This window comes from Pan troglodytes, chromosome 12 (assembly GCF_028858775.2).
Source record: "Pan troglodytes isolate AG18354 chromosome 12, NHGRI_mPanTro3-v2.0_pri, whole genome shotgun sequence".
Classification (NCBI taxonomy): Eukaryota; Metazoa; Chordata; class Mammalia; order Primates; family Hominidae; genus Pan; species Pan troglodytes.
This window is the reverse complement of record NC_072410.2, coordinates 11,189,540-11,210,237: the sequence shown is the minus strand read 5'-3', so window position 1 is coordinate 11,210,237 and position 20,698 is coordinate 11,189,540. Positions and strand designations below refer to the sequence as shown.

General features: G+C 45.5%; 1 protein-coding gene across 3 annotated transcripts in view; it reads left to right on the top strand.

The window, feature by feature from the left end:
• MERTK (MER proto-oncogene, tyrosine kinase) overlaps positions 1-20,455 on the top strand; it is a 146,290-nt gene extending 125,835 nt beyond the window's left edge. For all 3 annotated transcript variants that reach the window (XM_515690.8, XM_054678732.2, XM_024354491.3), the window contains 5 exons: positions 94-212; positions 9,548-9,657; positions 11,566-11,725; positions 12,404-12,540; positions 19,438-20,455. In XM_515690.8, the coding sequence (XP_515690.5) occupies positions 94-212; positions 9,548-9,657; positions 11,566-11,725; positions 12,404-12,540; positions 19,438-19,951 (1,040 nt within the window). In that variant the 3' untranslated portion in view covers positions 19,952-20,455. The remainder of the gene's footprint in view (positions 1-93; positions 213-9,547; positions 9,658-11,565; positions 11,726-12,403; positions 12,541-19,437) is intronic.
• The last annotated feature ends 243 nt before the right edge of the window (positions 20,456-20,698 follow it).

Here is a 20,698-nt window from a genome sequence, read left to right as displayed (position 1 = left end):
CACATGGCTTCAGTTTGTCCAGTGGTCCACCAGGGCTTTTCTGGTCACAGTAACAAGGACTCTTTGTAATTGATGCTGTGTTTGTAATTTCAGGTGTGTGTATAGAAATGAGCTCTCAAGGCATCCCAAAGCCCATGGTAATTTTACCCTTCATGAAATACGGGGACCTGCATACTTACTTACTTTATTCCCGATTGGAGACAGGACCAAAGGTAATGATCTCCTTGTGTTACCCCTGAACGCTTCTCAGGGCTTATGTGACTTAGCCAGGACAACCAAATCATCTAATCTTGAAAGTGAAGCCAGGAAGGAGAGGACGTTGACTTTTGTTCAGTGCTTCCTGTGTGTCCAGGGTTGAAATGTGGGGTCTATCCTCACAGCAGGCCTGCTCCAGGTATTATTATCCTGCTTTATGGTGGGGTAAGTGGCTGTGTGCACAGTCTTATGGACAAAGCCTTACCGACTTGAGTTGGGTGGCCCAGGCTCCTGGTTCTGCACTTCACACCCCTCATAGCCACATACTCCGCAGAGCTTGCAGACTATGGGAAGGCCATTGAAGGTGGCTCTCCTAAAAGAAATTTTACAGAGCTCATTCTGGATTTCAACCTTTGAAGAAGTGTTGGTGACCCAAGAAGACTGCACACCTGACATTCTGAAAACTGTTTGTAACATTTTACTCCCTATGTTGACTTACCCACCATGAGCACTGTGAAGCCCTGGGAATGTGGGATGTAGCTGTAGAGGCAGTTACGGATCATCTAGGAAATTTAGGACCACGGAGACGCTTGCCTTTCTTCAGGGTGAATTTTCAGTATTGACTTCGAGGGCTGTAGCGTTAAGGAATCATAGCCACTGGAGACATTGTATCTTTCATTTCCTAGGCCTCCTTATCTGAAACAAAAACAGTATCCTCCTGTTATGTTTTGTGGACAAACGGTGGACTGCGAGCAGGCAGTGTGTGTCCTGACTACATGCCCAGCTAAGCAGGACGCCCCTTCCTGCCTTGCACGCATCTTCTCTGTTGCAAAAGGCAGCGATCCTGTGGGGTTCTGGTTGGGACACATGTGGGAACAGGGTGTGGCTGGCCTCTGTCAACAGTCATTCTCTGACTGGGCAAAAGGCAAAAGTCACTCCAGATCATCACTGCCCTTAATCACAGCTGTAAGAAATCACAGGTCCTGGGAAGGAACCGAACCACCCAGTCTACACCTTGGCATTCTCGGACACACCCCACCTTTGTCCCTTTAGCTGCCATCAGTATGAGGACCGCTGAGTGCAGTATGCAATTGGGAACAACTGCTTCCTTCACTGCATCAGCGATGGCTCCAGGAAAGAATTCTTGCTGCTCTTGCTTGATGGTCTGATGAGTCCACAGGATGAAAGTGCAAGGAAATTAGTTCTTAGGGACCATGAAAACTCACTCCCACTGGCTCTGCAGACAAAACACAGGGGAAAATGTCCCATGCAGCACCAGTGTGGTGGAGTTCTGCACACTCCCCTGTATCTACAAACCTGGGGTGACAGTGGCCTAGGGTCAGCCAGGTCACTTTTCCAAGTGAAGCAGTGCCATGGGACTCACTCACAAACTATTAACCAAAGGAGGTTTATTAAGTTCTGCCCAGGTGCGGTGGCTCACGCCTGTAATCCCAGCACATTGGGAGGCTGAGGCGGGGGAATCACTTGAGGTCAGTTCGAGACCAGCCTGACCAACATGGTGAAACCCCATCTCTCATGAAAAAATACAAAAATTAGCCAGGTGTGGTGGCAGGCACCAGTAATCCCAGCTACTTGGGAGGCTGAAGCAGGAGAATCATTTGAACTAGGAAGGCTGAGGTTGCAGTGAGCCAAGATCACGCCACTGCAATCCAGCCTGGGCGACAGAGTGAGACTCCATCTGAAAAAAATAAAAAAAACAAGGTTTATTAAGTTCATTAGTTCACTCTGTGAACAAGTGCTGACTCTAAGGTGGGCACTGAGCTCTGGGGACACTGGAGGGAACATGACAGATGTGGTTCCTGCCCCATGGAGCTGACCTGCTGGTGGTGAGTGAGAGGAGAACAGGAGACAGACAATTGGTTATTCACAGTGAGGGAGCTATGGGCACCAGGAGCACAGGGGCTCAAATGCCCAGTGGGCCAGGCAGAGCCCAGTGGGGGCATAGGGGCAGGAAGTGTGCAAGGTAACTAGACTGCGGGGGTGTGGTGTCCATGCACAGATGCAGAACCTCATGGTGGCAGGGCCAGGACTTCTTCGTTTCAGTAACCTGGAGAATGTTGGCAGATAGATCAGAGATGGTGATTGGAATATGAAGCCCCATATGCTGCGGGGTCTGCCGTTTAGAAGGAGGGATTGTGCAGAGAAATGTGCATTCCCTTCCCCCCGCCCCCCACATCAGTCACTGAGCATCCTCATGTCAGGGAAGCCACACAGAGAAATGTGCATTCACTTCCCCCCCACCCCCCACACCCAGCCATTGAGCATCTTCATGTCAGGGAAGCCACATTCCTTCTAAAAGATGTTTGGGCCCCATGTGCTGTCAGAGAAGCTTCTTGTTTTTGGAGTCCCCTCTTCTTGGCTTGTTCATTATAACATCTCTGGATGCAGGGTGCCTTTCAGTTCCCCGGTGGAGGCTGCATGGAGTTGCTTTCTAGTTGTTCACTGAGGGTGAACATGCTCCCTCCATTCATCTTCTCTTTGTCATGAGCCTATCCATCCTCAGGATCAGAAGATGTGTTGGGAATTGGTAGGCCAGCTTGCTTGCCTCAGCAGTGCCCCTAAGAGGGGCAGCAACCCCTGCCCTGAATCCTTCCAGCATGGAGAAACTAGAGAGAGGCGGAACCTCAGACTGAAGTGCCCCGACCTCCTGTAACTTATGAACTTAATAACCACAGGTCACAGGTGACTGATAGAGTTACAGTGAACCATGATGACAAGAACGACAACTGAGGGCCTTCATGGGGGAAGTCGGCTTAGAAAAACACTAGTCCTCATCCCAAGAGACAGGTCCATCTGTAGAAACAGCCCTTTATTTAAAATTTGGGAAAGCTGAAACAAATAGGCAAAAATGTGAGACCCAATTTAGGGTCAGCACATGCTGGAGCCTCCTCTTCCACTTCCAGCTGACGTTGTTGGTATCTTACGCCTGTGTGTGATGGAGGGGAGGGAACTTTTGCTTTGCTTTTTTTCCCCCTTTTACTCTTTCTCTTCTTCCTAGGGACAGCTTAAGTGATCAGGACAGGAAAGTGGCCCCCTTTCTTTTTTCCAGTTCCCCCCTGGCCCCATGCCCACATGTACTCCTGTTCTCTTCCATGAGAATGCACTTGTCTTTCACCAACATGAGTACTAACCGTAGAGACAGGAAGCTGCAGCCGCATCACACAGCTGTTATAAAATCACCGAGACTCTTCCAAAGAGGTGAGGGGCCTAGTCCTACACAGAAAATATAATAGACAGGGCTGAGTATTTTCCTCCTCTTTTTCCCCCAAAAAGAAAGATGATTGCATTATAGGAAGTCTGTAAAAGGATAAAAAATTACCCACAATTCCCAACACCTTAGTACAATTGTTGGCGATTTCAGACATTCATCTCTCATTGTTCACTCAGTGCCTACATTTCTCATGGCCTTCACGTCACTACATACACACTTGCCCCTGGGATGACAGTGGCTAACCTTTCTCAAGCATGTAGCATAGGCCAGCCTGTATTTTGTATGTATTAATGCACCAGTGGCACAACCACCCTAAAAAGTAGTTACTAGTGGAATCTAAGCTGAGGAAACTGAGGCACAGGGGGCCATGGTGAAAGCAGGATTGGCCCCTAGGCTGCAGACTGTGAGCCTTCAATGCTCTTCTGACTGCCCCATTCTGTGTGCACCCCTCTCCAGCAGGGCAGCCCCCACACATCCCTGTGAGTGGCGGCACCACATCTTCAGTGGGTTTTGTTTCATGTTGATGGGTGATTTTACTCACATTTAATTTATGGTACGTTGTATAATTTGGGAGGGGGGTGGTGGCGGGGGGATGGAATTTCACTCTTGTTGTCCAGGCTGGAGTGCCATGGCTCAATCTCGGCTCACCACAGCCTCCGCCTCCCAGGTTCAAGTGATTCTCCTGCCTCAGCCTCCTGAGTAGCTGGGATTACAGGCATGCGCCATCATGCCTGGCTAATTTTTTTTTTTTTTTTTTTTTTTGAGACGGAGTCTCGCTCTGCTGCCCAGGCTGGAGTGCAGTGGCGTGATCTCAGCTCACTGCAAGCTCCGCCTCCCGGGTTCACGCCATTCTCCTGCCTCAGCCTCCCGAGTACCTGGGATTAAAGGTGCCCGCCACCACACCCAGCTAATTTTTTGTATTTTTAGTAGAGACGGGGTTTCACTGTTTTAGCCAGGATGGTCTCGATCTCCTGACCTTGTGATCCGCCCACTTCGGCCTCCCAAAGTGCTGGGATTACAGGCATGAGCCACCGTGCCCGGCCATGCCTGGCTAATTTTGTATTTTTAGTAGAGACAGGGTTTCTCCATGTTGGTCAGGCTGGTCTCAAACTCCCGACCTCAAGTGATCAGCCCGCCTTGGCCTCCCGAAGTGCTGGGATGACAGGCGTGAGCCACCGTGCCTAGCTGTTATGTTGTATAATTTTTCTAATAATTTCTTGGGGGTGTGGAAATTTCATGTTATTGTACAAGAGTGCATTTTGTAGCAAAAAGATTAAAAATACACAGGGCTATTTGGTGGCCCAAATAGTTTTGTCTATTCAAGAATGTTACATAAATGGAGTCATACGTTTATAACCTTTTTTTTTTTTCTTTTTGAGACAGAGTCTCACTCTGTCACCCAGGCTGGAGTGCAGGGGCGCAATCTTGGCTCACTGCCACCTATGCCTCCCGGGTTCTAGCGATTCTCCTGCCTTAGCCTCCTGAGTAGCTGGGACTACAGGCGCCTGCCACCATGCCTGGCTAATTTTTTTTTGTATTTGTACTAGAGACGGGGTTTCACCATGTTGGTCAGGCTGGTCTCAAACTTCTGACCTTAAATGATCCACCCGCCTTGGCCTCCCAAAATGCTGGGATTACAGGTGTGAGCCACTGCACCCAGCCATTTTATAACCTTTTGAGACTGGCTTCCTTCACTCAGCATTATGTCTTTGAGATCCAACCAAGCTGTGTATATCAATAGTTCATTCCTTCTTTATTGCTGTGTAGTATTCCATTGTATGCTTCTACCACAGTTTATCTTTTCACCTGTTTAGGGACTTATGGGTTGTTTCTAGGTTTTAGCAATCATGAATGAGACTGCTATAAAATTCATGTACAGATTTGTGGATGAAGTCTTCATTTTTCTAAAGTAAATGCCCAAGAGTAGGATGCTGGGTCATATGGTAAGTGCATATTTAACCTTATAAGAACTCTTTTCCAGAGAGGCCATTCCATTTTACATTCTCACCAGCAGTGTGTGAGAAATGCAGTGCTCCCCATTCTTATTAGGACTTAATATTGTTGCTGGCTTTTCTGGTTTTTTCCTTATAGCTGTCCTGATTGATGTAGAGTGATATCTCATCATGGTTTTTATTTGCATTTCCCGAATGACTAATGATGTTGAGCATCTTGCCATGTGCTTATTTGCCATCCTTACATCCGCTTTGATGAGTGTCTGCTGTTCAAGTATTTTGTTTATTTTTTAATTGAGTTGTTGATTTTCTTGTCATATTTTGAGAATTCTTTATATGTTCTAAATACAGTTCTTTTGTTGGATATGTGGTTTCCAGAGACTGTTTTCCAAGTTTGTGGCTTGTCATCCTCTTAACATGGGCAAAAATAGTTCAATTTTGATAAAGCCCAATTTATCAGTTTTTTTTAATGAATCATGCTTTTGCTCTCATGTCTAAGAACTCTTTGCATAACCCCTAGTAAAAAGATTTTCTCCTATTTCTTTTCTAAAGATTGTGTTCTTTTACATTTTACATTTAAGTATATGACCAATTCTGAGTTATTTTTTGTATAGGGTTTGAGATTTAGTTTAAGGTTTGCTTTTTTTGCGTATAGATGACCAATAGCAAAAGACTATCCTTAATCCATGAAAAGACTGTCCTTAATCCATTGAGTTGCTCTTGTACCTTTGTCTAAAAGCAGTTGGTTGTACATTTCTGAGTCCTCTGTTCTGTTTCATTAAACTCTGTGCCCATCCTTTGCCCCTACCACATTGTCTTGATTACTGAAGCTTGTTATAAATCTTAAAATCACCCAGTGTGATTCTTCCTACTTTGTTCTACTTTTTCAGAATTGTTTTAACTATTCTGGTTTCATTGCCCTTCCACTGAAACTTTAGAATCAGCTTATCTGTGCCTGGCAAAAGTTCTGCTGTAATCTTATATCCTTTTGAACAAAATAACAAGTAAGGGAAACAAGTACACAGCATTTTACTGACCGATGAATAGTTTCCATTTGCAAAAAAATACAAGTGTATTTTCAATGATGGAAAATAACTTTCAAGTGTTAAAAAGATAAAAAGGAATGTAGTTTCCTATTTTGTTGCTTAGTAGCCACAGATAAGGTGGAAGACACAAAGTGCATAGACAAACAGAAAAATCAAGCTTTTATTCAGATCTTTTCTTTGCTGCCTGGAATAAATAGCTCCTGCTCCTGCTAGAGCAGCCCAAGACTATTATCAGTGTATTTGATACTGCGATGGCCCAATATCAATGTATTTAAACATGCTTCTCCAGGAGGGCTTGGGTGCTGGACCCATAGTGCCACTCTGCCCAGGGCAGACATCGTCTCTGGAGCTGTGCAGGGCAGACAGGCAGATGATGAGACATGACCCCCAGTTCTCATGGAGATCGATAGCACAAAGGGAGATAGGCTGTAATAACATAGGCATCACACAGTGATGTGAGCAGCCTGCTAGAGCTTCAGGGAAGAAATGAGTTCTGACTGGAGAAATGTTTAAAATATTCTACACTGCTGACTGGGTGTGGTGGCTCACGCCTGTAATCCCAGCAGTTTGGGAGGCCAAGGCGGGTGGATCACCTGAGGTCAGGATATGTCCAGAGTTGGTTCCTTCTGGTGGGTTCTTGGTCTCACTGACTTCAAGAATGAAGCCGCGGACCTTTGCAGTGAGTGTTACAGCTCTTAAAGGTGGCATGGACCCAAAGAGTGAGCAGCAGCAAGATTTATTGTGAAGAGTGAAAGAACAAAGCTTCTACTGTGTGGAAGGGGACTCAAGTGGGTTGCCACTGCTGGCTGGGGGTGGCCAGCTTTTATTCCCTTATTTGTCCCCACCCACATCCTGCTGATTAGTCCATTTTACAGAGTGCTGATTGGTCCATTTTACAGAGTGCTGATTGGGTGCATTTACAACCCTCTAGCTAGACACAGAGTGCTGATTGGTGCATTTACAGTCCTTTAGCTAGACACAGAGCACCAATTGATGCGTTTTTACAGAGTGCTGAATGGTGCCTTTACAATCCTTTAGCTAGACATGGAGCACTGATTGGTGCATTTACAATCCTCTAGCTAGACAGAAAAGTTCTCTAAGTCCCCACTCAACCCAGGAAGTCCAGCTGGCTTCACCTTTCAAGGAGTTTGAGACTGGCCTGGCCAACATGGAGAAACCCCATCTCTACTAAAAACATAAAAATTACCTGGGCGAGGTGGTGCACGCCTGTAATCCCAGCTACTTGGGAGGCTGAGGCAGGAGAATCTCTTGAACCTGGGAGGGAGAGGTTGCAGTGAGCTCAGATCGCGCCACTGCACCACTCCAGCCTGGGTGACAGAGCACGACTTCGTCTCAAAAAAAAAAAAAATTCCACACTGCCATCATGGATATCCTCAAAAGAGTGGTAGGAGGAGTACAGTGGAAAATTAAGAGCAGCACACAAGATGAGAATGAGCAAAGACCAAATGATCTGGGAGCATACCTATGTTTTAAGAAAAGCAGATTGTCTCACATGGCAACAGCAAAGCAATGGAAGGATAGGAGGAGGGGTGATAAAACAGGAAAGAGAAGTTGGGGTCAATGTTTAGGTTCTACAACAAGTAGAATGACTTCACCAGCATGTAATACAAAACCCAACTCAAAATGACTTTCAACGGAGATACAGGATCTCATGCAATAAAGCCCAGAAGTAGCACAGCTCCAGAGTTGGCTAGGTGGGTGCTTGAGGAATTAATTGAGAAATTAAAGGGCTACAATTGCATTTGTAGCCCAAGCTATTAAAACAGCTCCTACACAAGAAGAAGGAGGAGAAGAAAGAATTTTCTTAATTTCATTTTCAGATTATTCATCACTAGTATATAAAAATACAGTTGATTTTTGTATGTCCATCTTGTATCCTACAACCTTGCTGAACTCATTTATTAATTCTGCTACACAATTATTTTTTAAGTGACTTTTGGTCACAGTCTCCAGGAGTAACAGAAGTGTTCTAGGAAAAAACAGCACAAATGAATAGTACCTGATACTCATTACATCTTCATGAATGACAGCAAGATGCAATATTTCTTATGACCCAAATCCTTTCCTGGAAATCAGTATCTAGAAAACCAAATACCCAAATAATACAGAATAGAGGCATAAAACTTCCATACTTTAAGATTAAGACATTTCATTTATTTATACAGTATGTAATTGACATGTGTCTTGGAGTATAAAATCATGGAAAATGCAATGTCTTCGTGAGTACCATTTTGGAAAACTCACGTTTGGAAAGGAAGCCATGGCAAATTCAGTGCCTTGGGGAGGGTACATAATGGAGGGACCCATTCATGACTGCCAGGGACTTGTGCAAATCCTTTTCTGCAGGGCCATGATTGCACTAAAACACTTCATTACTACATGGAAGTTTTGTCAGCAGTCATCCTCATAACTGATTCCAACAGTGGCTGCTTTTCTAACACAGCAATCTAGTTTGATTTTTATAAGCTAGAGAAAACACTAGACTGTTGAAACTTATAGGCAGGGCCTACGGGAGCAAAATGAAAATTCCTGAGTATGTCCTTGTGGTGCTTTGGCCCTGTGGGAAGAGGTGAAGACTCTCCTAATTTCTGTTTAGAAGAAACGAGTATCTTTCAAAACATTTCGTAGTAAAATGGTAGCAGAGAGGGGTGCCTAATTGGAAACAGCTCATCCTAAGTGGACTTTTCCCCTCCCAAACATTAGACCCCTGACACACACACACACCTCGCCGCTGCTGAAGCCAGACCACCTGTCCCTTTCCCTCCTCTGTGCAATGCGTGTGCTCTGTCCCACTCTGAAGGATACAGGGAAGGATCACATTTGACCTCATACCTTCTGAAAAGAAACAATGTCATTCACTGTAAATACTTTTAAAGATGGGGAAAAGAGAATATGATGTTTGCCAAAAAGTTTAAGGTTTTTCTCATTCCTTTTTAAAAACCTTATTTGTGATATTAGTGATATGGAAATAAAAGATTTGTTTCCTTATTTCATCACTGCACTGTAATAAATTAAAGCATCGTTTCCCCCCCAGGCAGAAACTGCTTGCAAGTTTTCCTTTTTAAAAGATAGTCTTTCTTCTTGTTTCCTCTATCATCTAGCATATTCCTCTGCAGACACTATTGAAGTTCATGGTGGATATTGCCCTGGGAATGGAGTATCTGAGCAACAGGAATTTTCTTCATCGAGATTTAGCTGCTCGAAACTGCATGTAAGAGTCCTCGGCTATCCTGGAAGGGTTTGGACCTCATGGTGTTTGGTCTTTGCAGGGTTAGGGAGATGACCTGTTCCTGTTTAGATAGGCAAGGAAGCTGCAGTCAGCGGGGGATGGTGTGGCTTGCTCCGAAGATGGAAATATGGCTGGGTGTTTGGGAGTTTTCACTGCCTCTGCATCTGAGAGTCAGGTTGGCTTCCAAAGCTTTCCCTTATGACTCCAGTTTTACCTTCACTCTCTTACTCGGTAGGAATGTGAGGTGTGACCCTTGTGATCCTTCCCCAGCCATCAGCTAGCTTTGGACCTAGAGTTATGTGTACATCAGCTCCTCTTAAAGACAGCAGTGAAAATCATAAAGGCTTTTCCCTAAGTTTTCACAACACTTCCTTAGGAAGAAGTTTTGTACTTTGAATACATGGAAGCTGTCCTTTCACAGCAGACAATGGCTTCATTATACAAGAAATGTGGACTTAGGTTCTCCCTATTTCTTCAACCTGCTTCAGCAGAGCCATTGTCTGCTGTAAATCTTCAAAAACAATAACTATGTCTTGATTTTAAGTTTTTTATTGCAAGAAGAGGGAGTGGTCCTTCAATGTATTTTGTCATTTGTTTTTCTTGGTCAGAGATGTGACAATGGGGCCTGCCCCCTCCCACCTCCCAGCTGACCCTGCCCCTAGGGCTCCTACCCCTTTCACCTCATTTTTGAAAACACTAAAGGGGTTTTGGTTTTGTTATTGTTATTATTTAAATAATTTTTCGACCATGGAGGGAGAATCATGAAAACTCTTTTTCCCTTACTGTTTCCTTCATGTTTTCCCAGCAGGTAGGTAGGGTGACCAGCTTTGCAGTTTACCCTGGCCTGAGGGGTTTCTCAGGACAAGGGATTTTGTGTGTAAAAAGTCAGTGTCAGGCAAACAGGGACAAGTTAGTCACCTTCCCCAGACTACTTTATATCTATTTCTTCTCCTCTTCCTTTTATTCTTTCTTCTCCTCTTCCTTCTTCTTGTGTAGGAGCTGTTTTAGTAGCTTGGGCTACAAATGCAGTTGTAGCCATTTAATTTCTCATTTAATTCCTCAAGCACCCACCTGGCCATCTTAGCAAGAAGCCCAGCATCTTGCTCTTACTGCATGTAATTCCCCATCTTCCCCAAACTCTCAGGGGGCTTACTTAGTCCTTAGGGCCAGTGCTGCTTCCAGACCTCTGGGAGAAAGGCTGCTGGGGTCCTGGATCAGTCCACCAGAGGGCTCTGGTTTTGAGCTGCTGCTCTTTCTGCTCCTGCTATGCTGCGTCTCCATGTTCTCCAGCTGTTTCTATCCACTGTGGACAGGTGCCCTTGCTGGTCCGCATCCCACACAGATCAGAGTGATGCAAGACTACATCACTTGAGGCCAGGCGTGGTGGCTCACACCTGTAATCCCAGCACTTTGGAAGGCCAAGGCGGGCAGATCACTTGAGGTCAGGAGTCCGAGACCAGCCTGGCCAACATGGTGACACTCCATGTCTACTAAAAAAAAAAAAAAAAAAAAAAATTAGCCGGCTGTGGTAGTGTGTACTTGTAATCCCAGCTACTCGGGAGACTGAGGCAGGAGAATTGCTTGAACCCGGGAAGCAGAGGTTGCTGTGAGCCGAGATCATGCCACTGCACACCAGCCTGGGTGACAGGGTGAGACTCTATCTCAAAAGTCTCAAAAAAAAAAAAAATTGCATGACTTGCTCTTGCTCTTGCTCTGCCGTTGGCCCTCACTTGCTCTGCCATTGGTCCCAATGCAGCATGCTCACAGGCTGGTGGTGTCTCTGTGTTCTTTTGGTCAATTATCACAAGTGTTTTCACCTGTGTCTGATACAGACCAGTAATTTAAGGCATTGCCTCTGACGCTGCTGAAGACATAACCTGCTCTCTGTAGGTTGCGCGATGACATGACTGTCTGTGTTGCGGACTTCGGCCTCTCTAAGAAGATTTACAGTGGCGATTATTACCGCCAAGGCCGCATTGCTAAGATGCCTGTTAAATGGATCGCCATAGAAAGTCTTGCAGACCGAGTCTACACAAGTAAAAGTGATGTGGTACGTACACAGCTTTGATTCAGGGGTCCCACAGCGCAAAGAGTAGGGCGTATTGAAAGAAATGACTTCAGCTGGTATGGCAAGACATTTTACTCTTTGATAAACTGAGGGTTGGCAGCTTGCTCAGATCTCTCTTTTATATCTTACCATCAGATACTTTAATTCAAGTGGAACAGTAGATTCTGATGAAGTGTCCTGACATTCAGAAGATGTGTGCTTTGCAAAAGCCCTTAATTTCTTCCCATTTTTCCTTGCCGTCAAAGGATGACTCATTGCCCACAACTAGGATAGTTCATAGTCACATTAAATTGAATGAGTTCATCCACTGGCTCTTGGAACCTAGATGCTATATGAAAGGTGCTGTGTAATTACGCCCTTGACCCGAGATAAGGAAAAAAAAGCACCTCACAGCAACAGCGGAGGAGAGCACTAAGCAGATGTGTGACGAGGCTGTTTCTGCCTCTGCCAGATTTCCCAGAACAGCTTTTGTAGAAGTGGGGAACTGTGACACTCCAACCCCACGTTATTGCCGCGCTGGGAGAGCAGTGCGTCTCACACATAATTGCCAGCTTTGTGCATGATCATCAGTGTTTAAGGAAATGACCTTTCCCAGTGAAAAAGTCCATTCAGGCTTTGTGGAAAGGCTTGCATCCTGACTTGTTGTTGCTTTGTTCCCAGTGGGCATTTGGCGTGACCATGTGGGAAATAGCTACGCGGGGAATGACTCCCTATCCTGGGGTCCAGAACCATGAGATGTATGACTATCTTCTCCATGGCCACAGGCTGAAGCAGCCCGAAGACTGCCTGGATGAACTGTGAGTGGGCTTCTGTGTCTCCCTTCCATACTCTGCATGGGGCAGCCACCTGGCTCTGCACTGATCTCGGAAACACAGCCATGGGAGGGGAAGGGACTGCTGTTAGCCAGGTGGGCATGTGCAGAGGGGTGGAACCCACAGACACCCCAGCCCAGGAGCCATTCCTGATGTGGGAGATAGTGTGTGGTATCTCCAGTGAGCCCACTGAGGCTCACTCATCCAAAGGGCCTCAGTCTCCAACGACAGGCACGGTCAAGACAAGGCAATGGCACCTGTCCTAAAATTCCTTACACACCTCTAGGAAATATATCCACAGATAATAGCTTTGCCTTATAGTGCATGAGGTCCTTGAATGATTCCTCACCCTCTTTTGGTCCAGTTATCTTTCTCCTTCTATGTAGCATTTCAAACACTCCACTCACCGTAGTAGCCTTCATCAGGAAACTCAGAAATCTAAACCAATGACTTTGGGATCAGGCTGCTCATCAGAATCGCTTGGGAGATAGTGTAACAATACGATTCCTTGGCCCTGTTCCCGGAAATTATGATGCTTTCGGTACAAAGTGGGCCCAGAAATGTGTGTTTTAGAATGCTCCCTGGGGCTGGGCGCAGTGGCTCATGCACGTTATCCCGGCACTTTGGGAGGCCAAAGAGGGCAGATCGTTTGAGCCCAGGGGTTTAAGACCAGCCTGGGCAACATAGAGAGACCCTGTCTTTATTAAAAAATAATAAAATAAGGCCAAGTGCGGTGGTTCACGCTTGTAATCCCAGCACTTTGGGAGGCCAAGGCGGGTGGATCACGAGGTCAGGAGTTCGAGACCATCCTCGCTAACACAGTGAAACCCCGTCTCCACTAAAAATACAAAAAATTAGCTGGGTGTGGTGGTGGGCACCTGTAGTCCCAGCTACTCGGGAGGCTGAGGCAGGAGAATGGCGTGAACCCGGGAGGCGGAGCTTGCAGTGAGCTGAGATCGTGCCACTGCACTCCAGCCTGGGCGGCAGAGTGAAACTCCATCTCAAAAAAAATAAAAAATAATAAAATAATAAAATAAAGTGCTCCCTGAGAGATCATGTGTTTAGACAGTAGAAAGAACTACCAGCTGTGACACACATCCCATCCTGACAGGGCCCCCGTCTTCAAGGCCAGGCAGTATGGGGAAGAGACCCAGGCCTCGGAGTCAACAGGCCACGCTCTGCTTCCTAACTGGCCCTGTGAGTGGCTATGGCAATTAATCTTCCCCAAGCACTTTGCTGACCTTATTAAAATAATTTCTTGTGGCATTGCTGGTAGCTTGGTGATGGTGATTTGAACCTTCCTAATGGGGAGTCTCCTCCCTGTATAATAAGGGCCATGGGCTTGGAGAGGGGCATTCTCACCATATTTAGCGAGAACATTTCAGGACTGTGGGCCTGCGCTGGCTCTGTCATGGAGTGCCATGCCTGGGCTGGGACAGGTGAGTGTGGACAGCACCCTCCCTACACACACACACACACACACACACACCCTGCTGCCTCATATGGGAGAGAGCCTGGGTCCATGGCAGCACCCTCCCTAGACACACACACACACACACGCACACACACACACACACGCCCTGCTGCCTCATAGGGGAGAGAGAGCCTGGGTCCATGGCAGCACCCTCCCTAGACACACACACACACACACACACACACACACACGCCCTGCTGCCTCACATGGGAGAGAGAGCCTGGGTCCATGGCAGCACCCTCCCTAGACACACACACACACGCACACACACACACACACGCCCTGCTGCCTCATATGGGAGAGAGAGCCTGGGTCCATGGCAGCACCCTCCCTAGACACACACACACACACACGCACACACACACACACACGCCCTGCTGCCTCATAGGGGAGAGAGAGCCTGGGTCCATGGCAGCACCCTCCCTAGACACACACACACACACACACACACACACACACGCACACACGCCCTGCTGCCTCACATGGGAGAGAGAGCCTGGGTCCATGGCAGCACCCTCCCTAGACACACACACACACCACACACACACACACACACACACACGCCCTGCTGCCTCACATGGGAGAGAGAGCCTGGGTCCATGGCAGCACCCTCCCTAGACACACACACACACACACACACACACACACACGCCCTGCTGCCTCATATGGGAGAGAGAGCCTGGGTCCATGGCAGCGCCCTCCCTAGACACACACACACACCACACACACACACACATGCACACACGCCCTGCTGCCTCATATGGGAGAGCCTGGGTCCATGGCAGCACCCTCCCTAGACACACACACACACACACACACACACACGCACACACACACACACACGCCCTGCTGCCTCATATGGGAGAGAGAGCCTGGGTCCATGGCAGCACCCTCCCTAGACACACACACACACACACTCACACACACACACACACACACACACGCCCTGCTGCCTCATATGGGGGAGACAGCCTGGGCCCATTTGCCCACAGGCTTTCCAGGTCCCTTCTAAGCCAAAAAGAAGGAAACTGTTTTCATCAGAGCTTCGTCCCGTTGGTAGTGGTTGGTTTTTATTGTGGTGGTAGATGTATAACATTAAGAAGAGAAACAAGCACTGCAAAACCTTTAAAACATCCTGAAATGCTAATAAAATTAGTTCTAGGGTTTCATGGTAGTTTTTAAAAGTGCCATGTTTATGAAGTGCCTGCTTCTGAAAATAAGGAAGCATTTCAGTCAAACAATGTTGACTATGGAAAGAGTTTTGTTGCAGTTTCTTTCTGAGCTTTCCTCGCCCACCAAAATAAATTGATATTTGCGGTGATTATGTTGGGTCTTAGCAAGGTCTAAGCTGTGTCACGTTGTGGTTTTTGGAGCCAAAACAAGTGAATGCTGAGTCGGTTTTCTGTGAGACATTTTAGGGGACAAAGCAGCAGAATCAGCACACGCTGTGTGGCTGGGGAAGTCAGGCAGAAAGGGGCGAACCTGCCACCCCCGCCTCCTGCGGGCTCTGTGCCCTGAATGTGCTAAGGGGGCTATGGCTGTGCTGTGGCCTCGGGGCCCCTGTGAGCCAGGCTTTCTTCCATCTCCTCTCGAATCTAGATGCTGGGTAACAACAGCATCCCCCAAAGAGGCCTCTGTTCCATTTCTGAGACATTTCCTTTGTAAAATGAACTCAGGCTGAGTGCAGTGGCTCATGCCTGTAATCCTAGCATTTTGGGAGGCCAAGACAGGAGGATTGCTTGAGGCCAGGAGTTTGAAATCAGCCTGGGCAACACAGTGAGACCCCATCTCTACAAAAAATAAACAAAATTAGCTGGGTGTTGTCGGGCATGCCTGTAGTCCCAGCTGCTCAAGAGGCTGAGGTGGGAGGATCACTTGAGTTTAGGAGGTCGAGGTTGCAGTGAGCTATGATTGTGCCACCACACTCCAGCCTGGGAAACAGAGCAAGATCCTGTCTCAAAAAAAGAAACAACAACAACAAAACCCAAAAAACAATCTAAAGTGTTTCACATGATGGCTGAAATAGTAAACGTGAGGGAAAGGTCAGTGACTCTTTTCATAGTGAAGGAGGTCAAGGTCACGGATGAGAGCAGGGGCCCTGTGTCAGATGGACTGGCACTGCCGCCGACTGTTGGCGTGACTTCAGTCACTTCCTCTCCTCTCCAGGCCTCAGCTGCCCTGTCTGTGAGTGTGACTGCATCTCTTCCTTCGTGGGGCTGCAGTGAGGAGTGATCGGTTAGGGCCCATCAGCCCACACACAGCTGGCACTTGCTGGTCATGTTCTACCTGCATCAGCCACCTTGAAGCTGCAGTTGCGCGGACTTAGGGGCTGCTCTCCGGGACTCACCTGATGCCCATCCCAGCACCACCCTCGCGCTTCACACACCTGACCAGCCTAGCATTGCCCTCACACTATTATTCACCCTGGCACCCAGGACCTGGTGTGTTGGCTGGCACAGAGCTGGCCCTGCCTCTTGCCTGCTTCTTGTCTGCCCCAAGAACCCCAGCTTACATCCACCTTCCCCATCTCAGAAACCCTCCTCTACCCATTGATGTATCCCTCCCTCCACTGCCACCTGAAGCATCTGAGATCTGGAGAAGGGACAAGGTGGGAGTCACAGTGGGCTGAGTGGCAGAGCTGGGTAGATACTGGCTAGCACAGTGGAAGCACAGCTGATAGGAGACGGGCATCATTTTCCCGTGCAGACTTGCAGCCTTGCACTCAGCCATCCTCAGAGCCAGGAGCAAAGCAGGTGCTTGAAAAATATGAGTAAAGTTATACATTTACAAATTTTGTAAATTCATATGATTGCATTTAATTGTGATAAAATATACATAACATAAAATGTACTCTTAATCAGTGCGTACAGCTCAGTGGCGTGAAGTACATTCACACTGTTGTATAACCATCACCACCATCTATCTCCAAAACTCTTCTTATCTTGTAAATCTGAAAGTCTCTACCCATTAAACTAATCCCATTCTCTCCTCCATACAGCCCGTGGCAACCTGTATGATCACATCTTTTATAAAATCTCAGCAGAAAAATAAAAATGACCATTTACAAAAGCAATTACCAAACTTATTTTTCTTTCCATCCATAAAATTTTATAAAATCTAAATCACTAAATATCACAGCCTTCCTATTACTTACCAGATGGGGGCTTCTTGTTAATCTCCTTGTTCTACTACGATGAAATTGCCCATTTGTGGGAGTAGGTTAGACAGTATACATGTTCACCATGTCTTTAAAAGTCATATTTATATTTTTATACATTTGATAAGGTATTGAATATTAAAGGAAAAGAAGTTTCAAAGTGATATTGATACTATTCTACTTGGAAATAAAGATAAATTATTTAAATACTTTCTCCTAAGACATGAAATAAATGAAAGTAAGTTAAATACCACAGCCTCTTGATGAAATAATGAAAAGGAGATTATGTCCCTAAGAACAGAATGTCTCAAAGCTCACCTTAGATGGCAAACAATCAAGGCTGTGTGGAAAACAGAGTCATGCAAATTGACTTACGCCTGAAAACCTCAAAAATAAAAACAGAAACCGTCTGTCAAGTCTAAGTGACCATCTAAAGAAGGTAAGACAGGGAAACAAAACAGAACCCCTAAGCCTGAGATGAGAACAAGGATTGTGAGACAGGGAAATGCGCCGTGCTGTTGTCTAGGCCTACATTCAGGATCAAGCTCTTCACATGCATGGCACTTTGCCAGCCTCCAGCTTCCGGATGCGTGTGCAAGTGTTGATAAAGGCTGGAAAGTGGACAGATGAAAAGATATTATTATACATCTACGTGAATGAGATGTGCATGTTGTGTGTGAAGTAGCATGTTAGTAGAATTAGCCAAAGGTTCCATAGGCTGTAACTAAATGTCAATATGGAAATTGCATATTTCTGTTCATAAGATGCTAGTAATTTATTGCATGGGTCAGATGATTTAAATTTGGGTCATTTTTTTGTCCAATGACGTATGAATTATCAGTTTCTCAAAACAGAAAAGAATCAAAATGAAATGATGCCTAGGCATGCTGGTGTGTACCTGTAATTCCAGCTACTCTGGAGGCTGAGGCAGAAGATCACTTGAGCCCAGGAGTTCAGGGGTTCTCCACCAGCCTGGGCAAAATAGCAAGACTTCGTCTTATTAAAAACATAAATACATCTATTTTTAAAATTATATATATATATACACACACACACACACACACATTTTTATATATATACACATTTCAGGCCAGGCATATTAATTGGCATGCATATATATATATATATATATGCCATATATGTGTATATATATGCCATATATGTGTATATATATGCCATATATGTGTGTGTGTATATGTGTGTGTGTGTATATATATACACACACATATATGGCATATATATACACACATGCCAATTAACATGCCTGGCCCTGAAATGTCAGGTCTATCAATTATAAGAAAAAAAACATTTTTAATGAAATGATGGTATAACTCACTCTTCATCTCAGCCTATTGATTCCTAATTGTCATCTGTCTTACTGTGCTCCATTAAATGTCCCTCCATTGGGAATTCTTAACTATATTAGACACTGGGATGAAAAAACCACCCAGAAGAGAGTTGCCCTCTATAAAACAAAGTGGAAGGGGTTGTGAGGAGCACTTGGACGCAGGAGTTGTCCAATCTGAATCTGAATCCCTGGCTACCCACATGGCCATGGCACGTTCTGTAATGTCCCTGAGCCCACTGTCATCTTCATTACAAAGTGACAATGACAGGGCTGTTGAGAAGACTAGATGGAGTGATACACAGCACACAACTACCCCCTGCCCTCACCCCTGCTCCTGATCTTCTTAGCCCTAGCCCCAGGGCCCCAACTAACTCAGCTGTCCTGGTAACAACTCAGTTTGACGGCATAGGACAGAAGTCAGCAAACTTTTCCTATAAAGTGCCAAATAGCAAATATTTTTGGCTTTGCAGGCCTTTTAGCACCTGCTCAACTCTGCCATTGTGACATAAGAAGTCACGGATAACGTGTAAACAAATAAGGATAGCTGTGTTCCAATAAAACTTTATTTACAAAGTAGACAGTGGGCTGGATTTGGCTCATGGGCCATAGTTTGCCAGCCGCTATATAAAGAAAGAGACCTAAATACTCCTCATCTGCAAAGTTAGATGTAATTGCCACATATGTGCTCTTCCTAGAAACAGAATCACTTTTTTGTCAAATACCATGGAACATTTACAAAAGTTGTATAAATATTAGGCCACCAAAAAAGTCTCAATAATTTTTATAAAAAGTAGAATGAATGCTGATTAAAATGTGATAAAGATTCTGTAAAAACAAAGGCGTGGATTGCACAAAGAGATGGGTGCTATGCTGGGAGATAATCCACTTCTTTTTAACTTTCAGCTATGAAATCATGTGCTCTTGCTGGAGAACCGATCCCTTACACCGCCCCACCTTTTCAGTATTGAGGCTGCAGCTAGAAAAACTCTTAGAAAGTTTGCCTGACGTTCGGAACCAAGCAGACGTTATTTACGTCAATACACAGTTGCTGGAGAGCTCTGAGGGCCTGGCCCAGGGCTCCACCCTTGCTCCACTAGACTTGAACATCGACCCTGACTCTATAATTGCCTCCTGCACTCCCCGCGCTGCCATCAGTGTGGTCACAGCAGAAATTCATGACAGCAAACCTCATGAAGGACGGTACATCCTGAATGGGGGCAGTGAGGAATGGGAAGATCTGACTTCTGCCCCCTCTGCTGCAGTCACAGCTGAAAAGAACAGTGTTTTACCGGGGGAGAGACTTGTTAGGAATGGGGTCTCCTGGTCCCATTCGAGCATGCTGCCCTTGGGAAGCTCATTGCCCGATGAACTTTTGTTTGCTGACGACTCCTCAGAAGGCTCAGAAGTCCTGATGTGAGGAGAGGTGTGGGGAGACATTCCAAAAATCAAGCCAATTCTTCTGCTGTAGGAGAATCCAATTGTACCTGATGTTTTTGGTATTTGTCTTCCTTACCAAGTGAACTCCATGGCCCCAAAGCACCAGATGAATGTTGTTAAGTAAGCTGTCATTAAAAATACATAATATATATTTATTTAAAGAGAAAAAATATGTGTATATCATGGAAAAAGACAAGGAATATTTTAATAAAACATTACTTATTTCATTTCACTTATCTTGCATATCTTAAAATTAAGCTTCAGCTCCTCCTTGATATTAACATTTGTACAGAGTTGAAGTTGTTTTTTCAAGTTCTTTTCTTTTTCATGACTATTAAATGTAAAAATATTTGTAAAATGAAATGCCATATTTGACTTGGCTTCTGGTCTTGATGTATTTGATAAGAATGATTCATTCAATGTTTAAAGTTGTATAACTGATTAATTTTCTGATATGGCTTCCTAATAAAATATGAATAAGGAAGGATATGTTGAACTTACTTGAGACTTGAAAGACAGTGGTCGGCAGCAGACTTGTGGCCTTTGCAAAGGAATTCCCTTAATGCCTGGTCCTTGGGGCAATTGCTCTGACCATTCTTGGCATTGCTTTATAGAGATATGGAAAAACCACACCAGGGTCTGTAGATAAGGAATAAAGAATATTAAAGGATTGAAAAATACTATGTGAATGGAAAGATTTAAAATCAGCTGAAGAAGAGAATCTGGC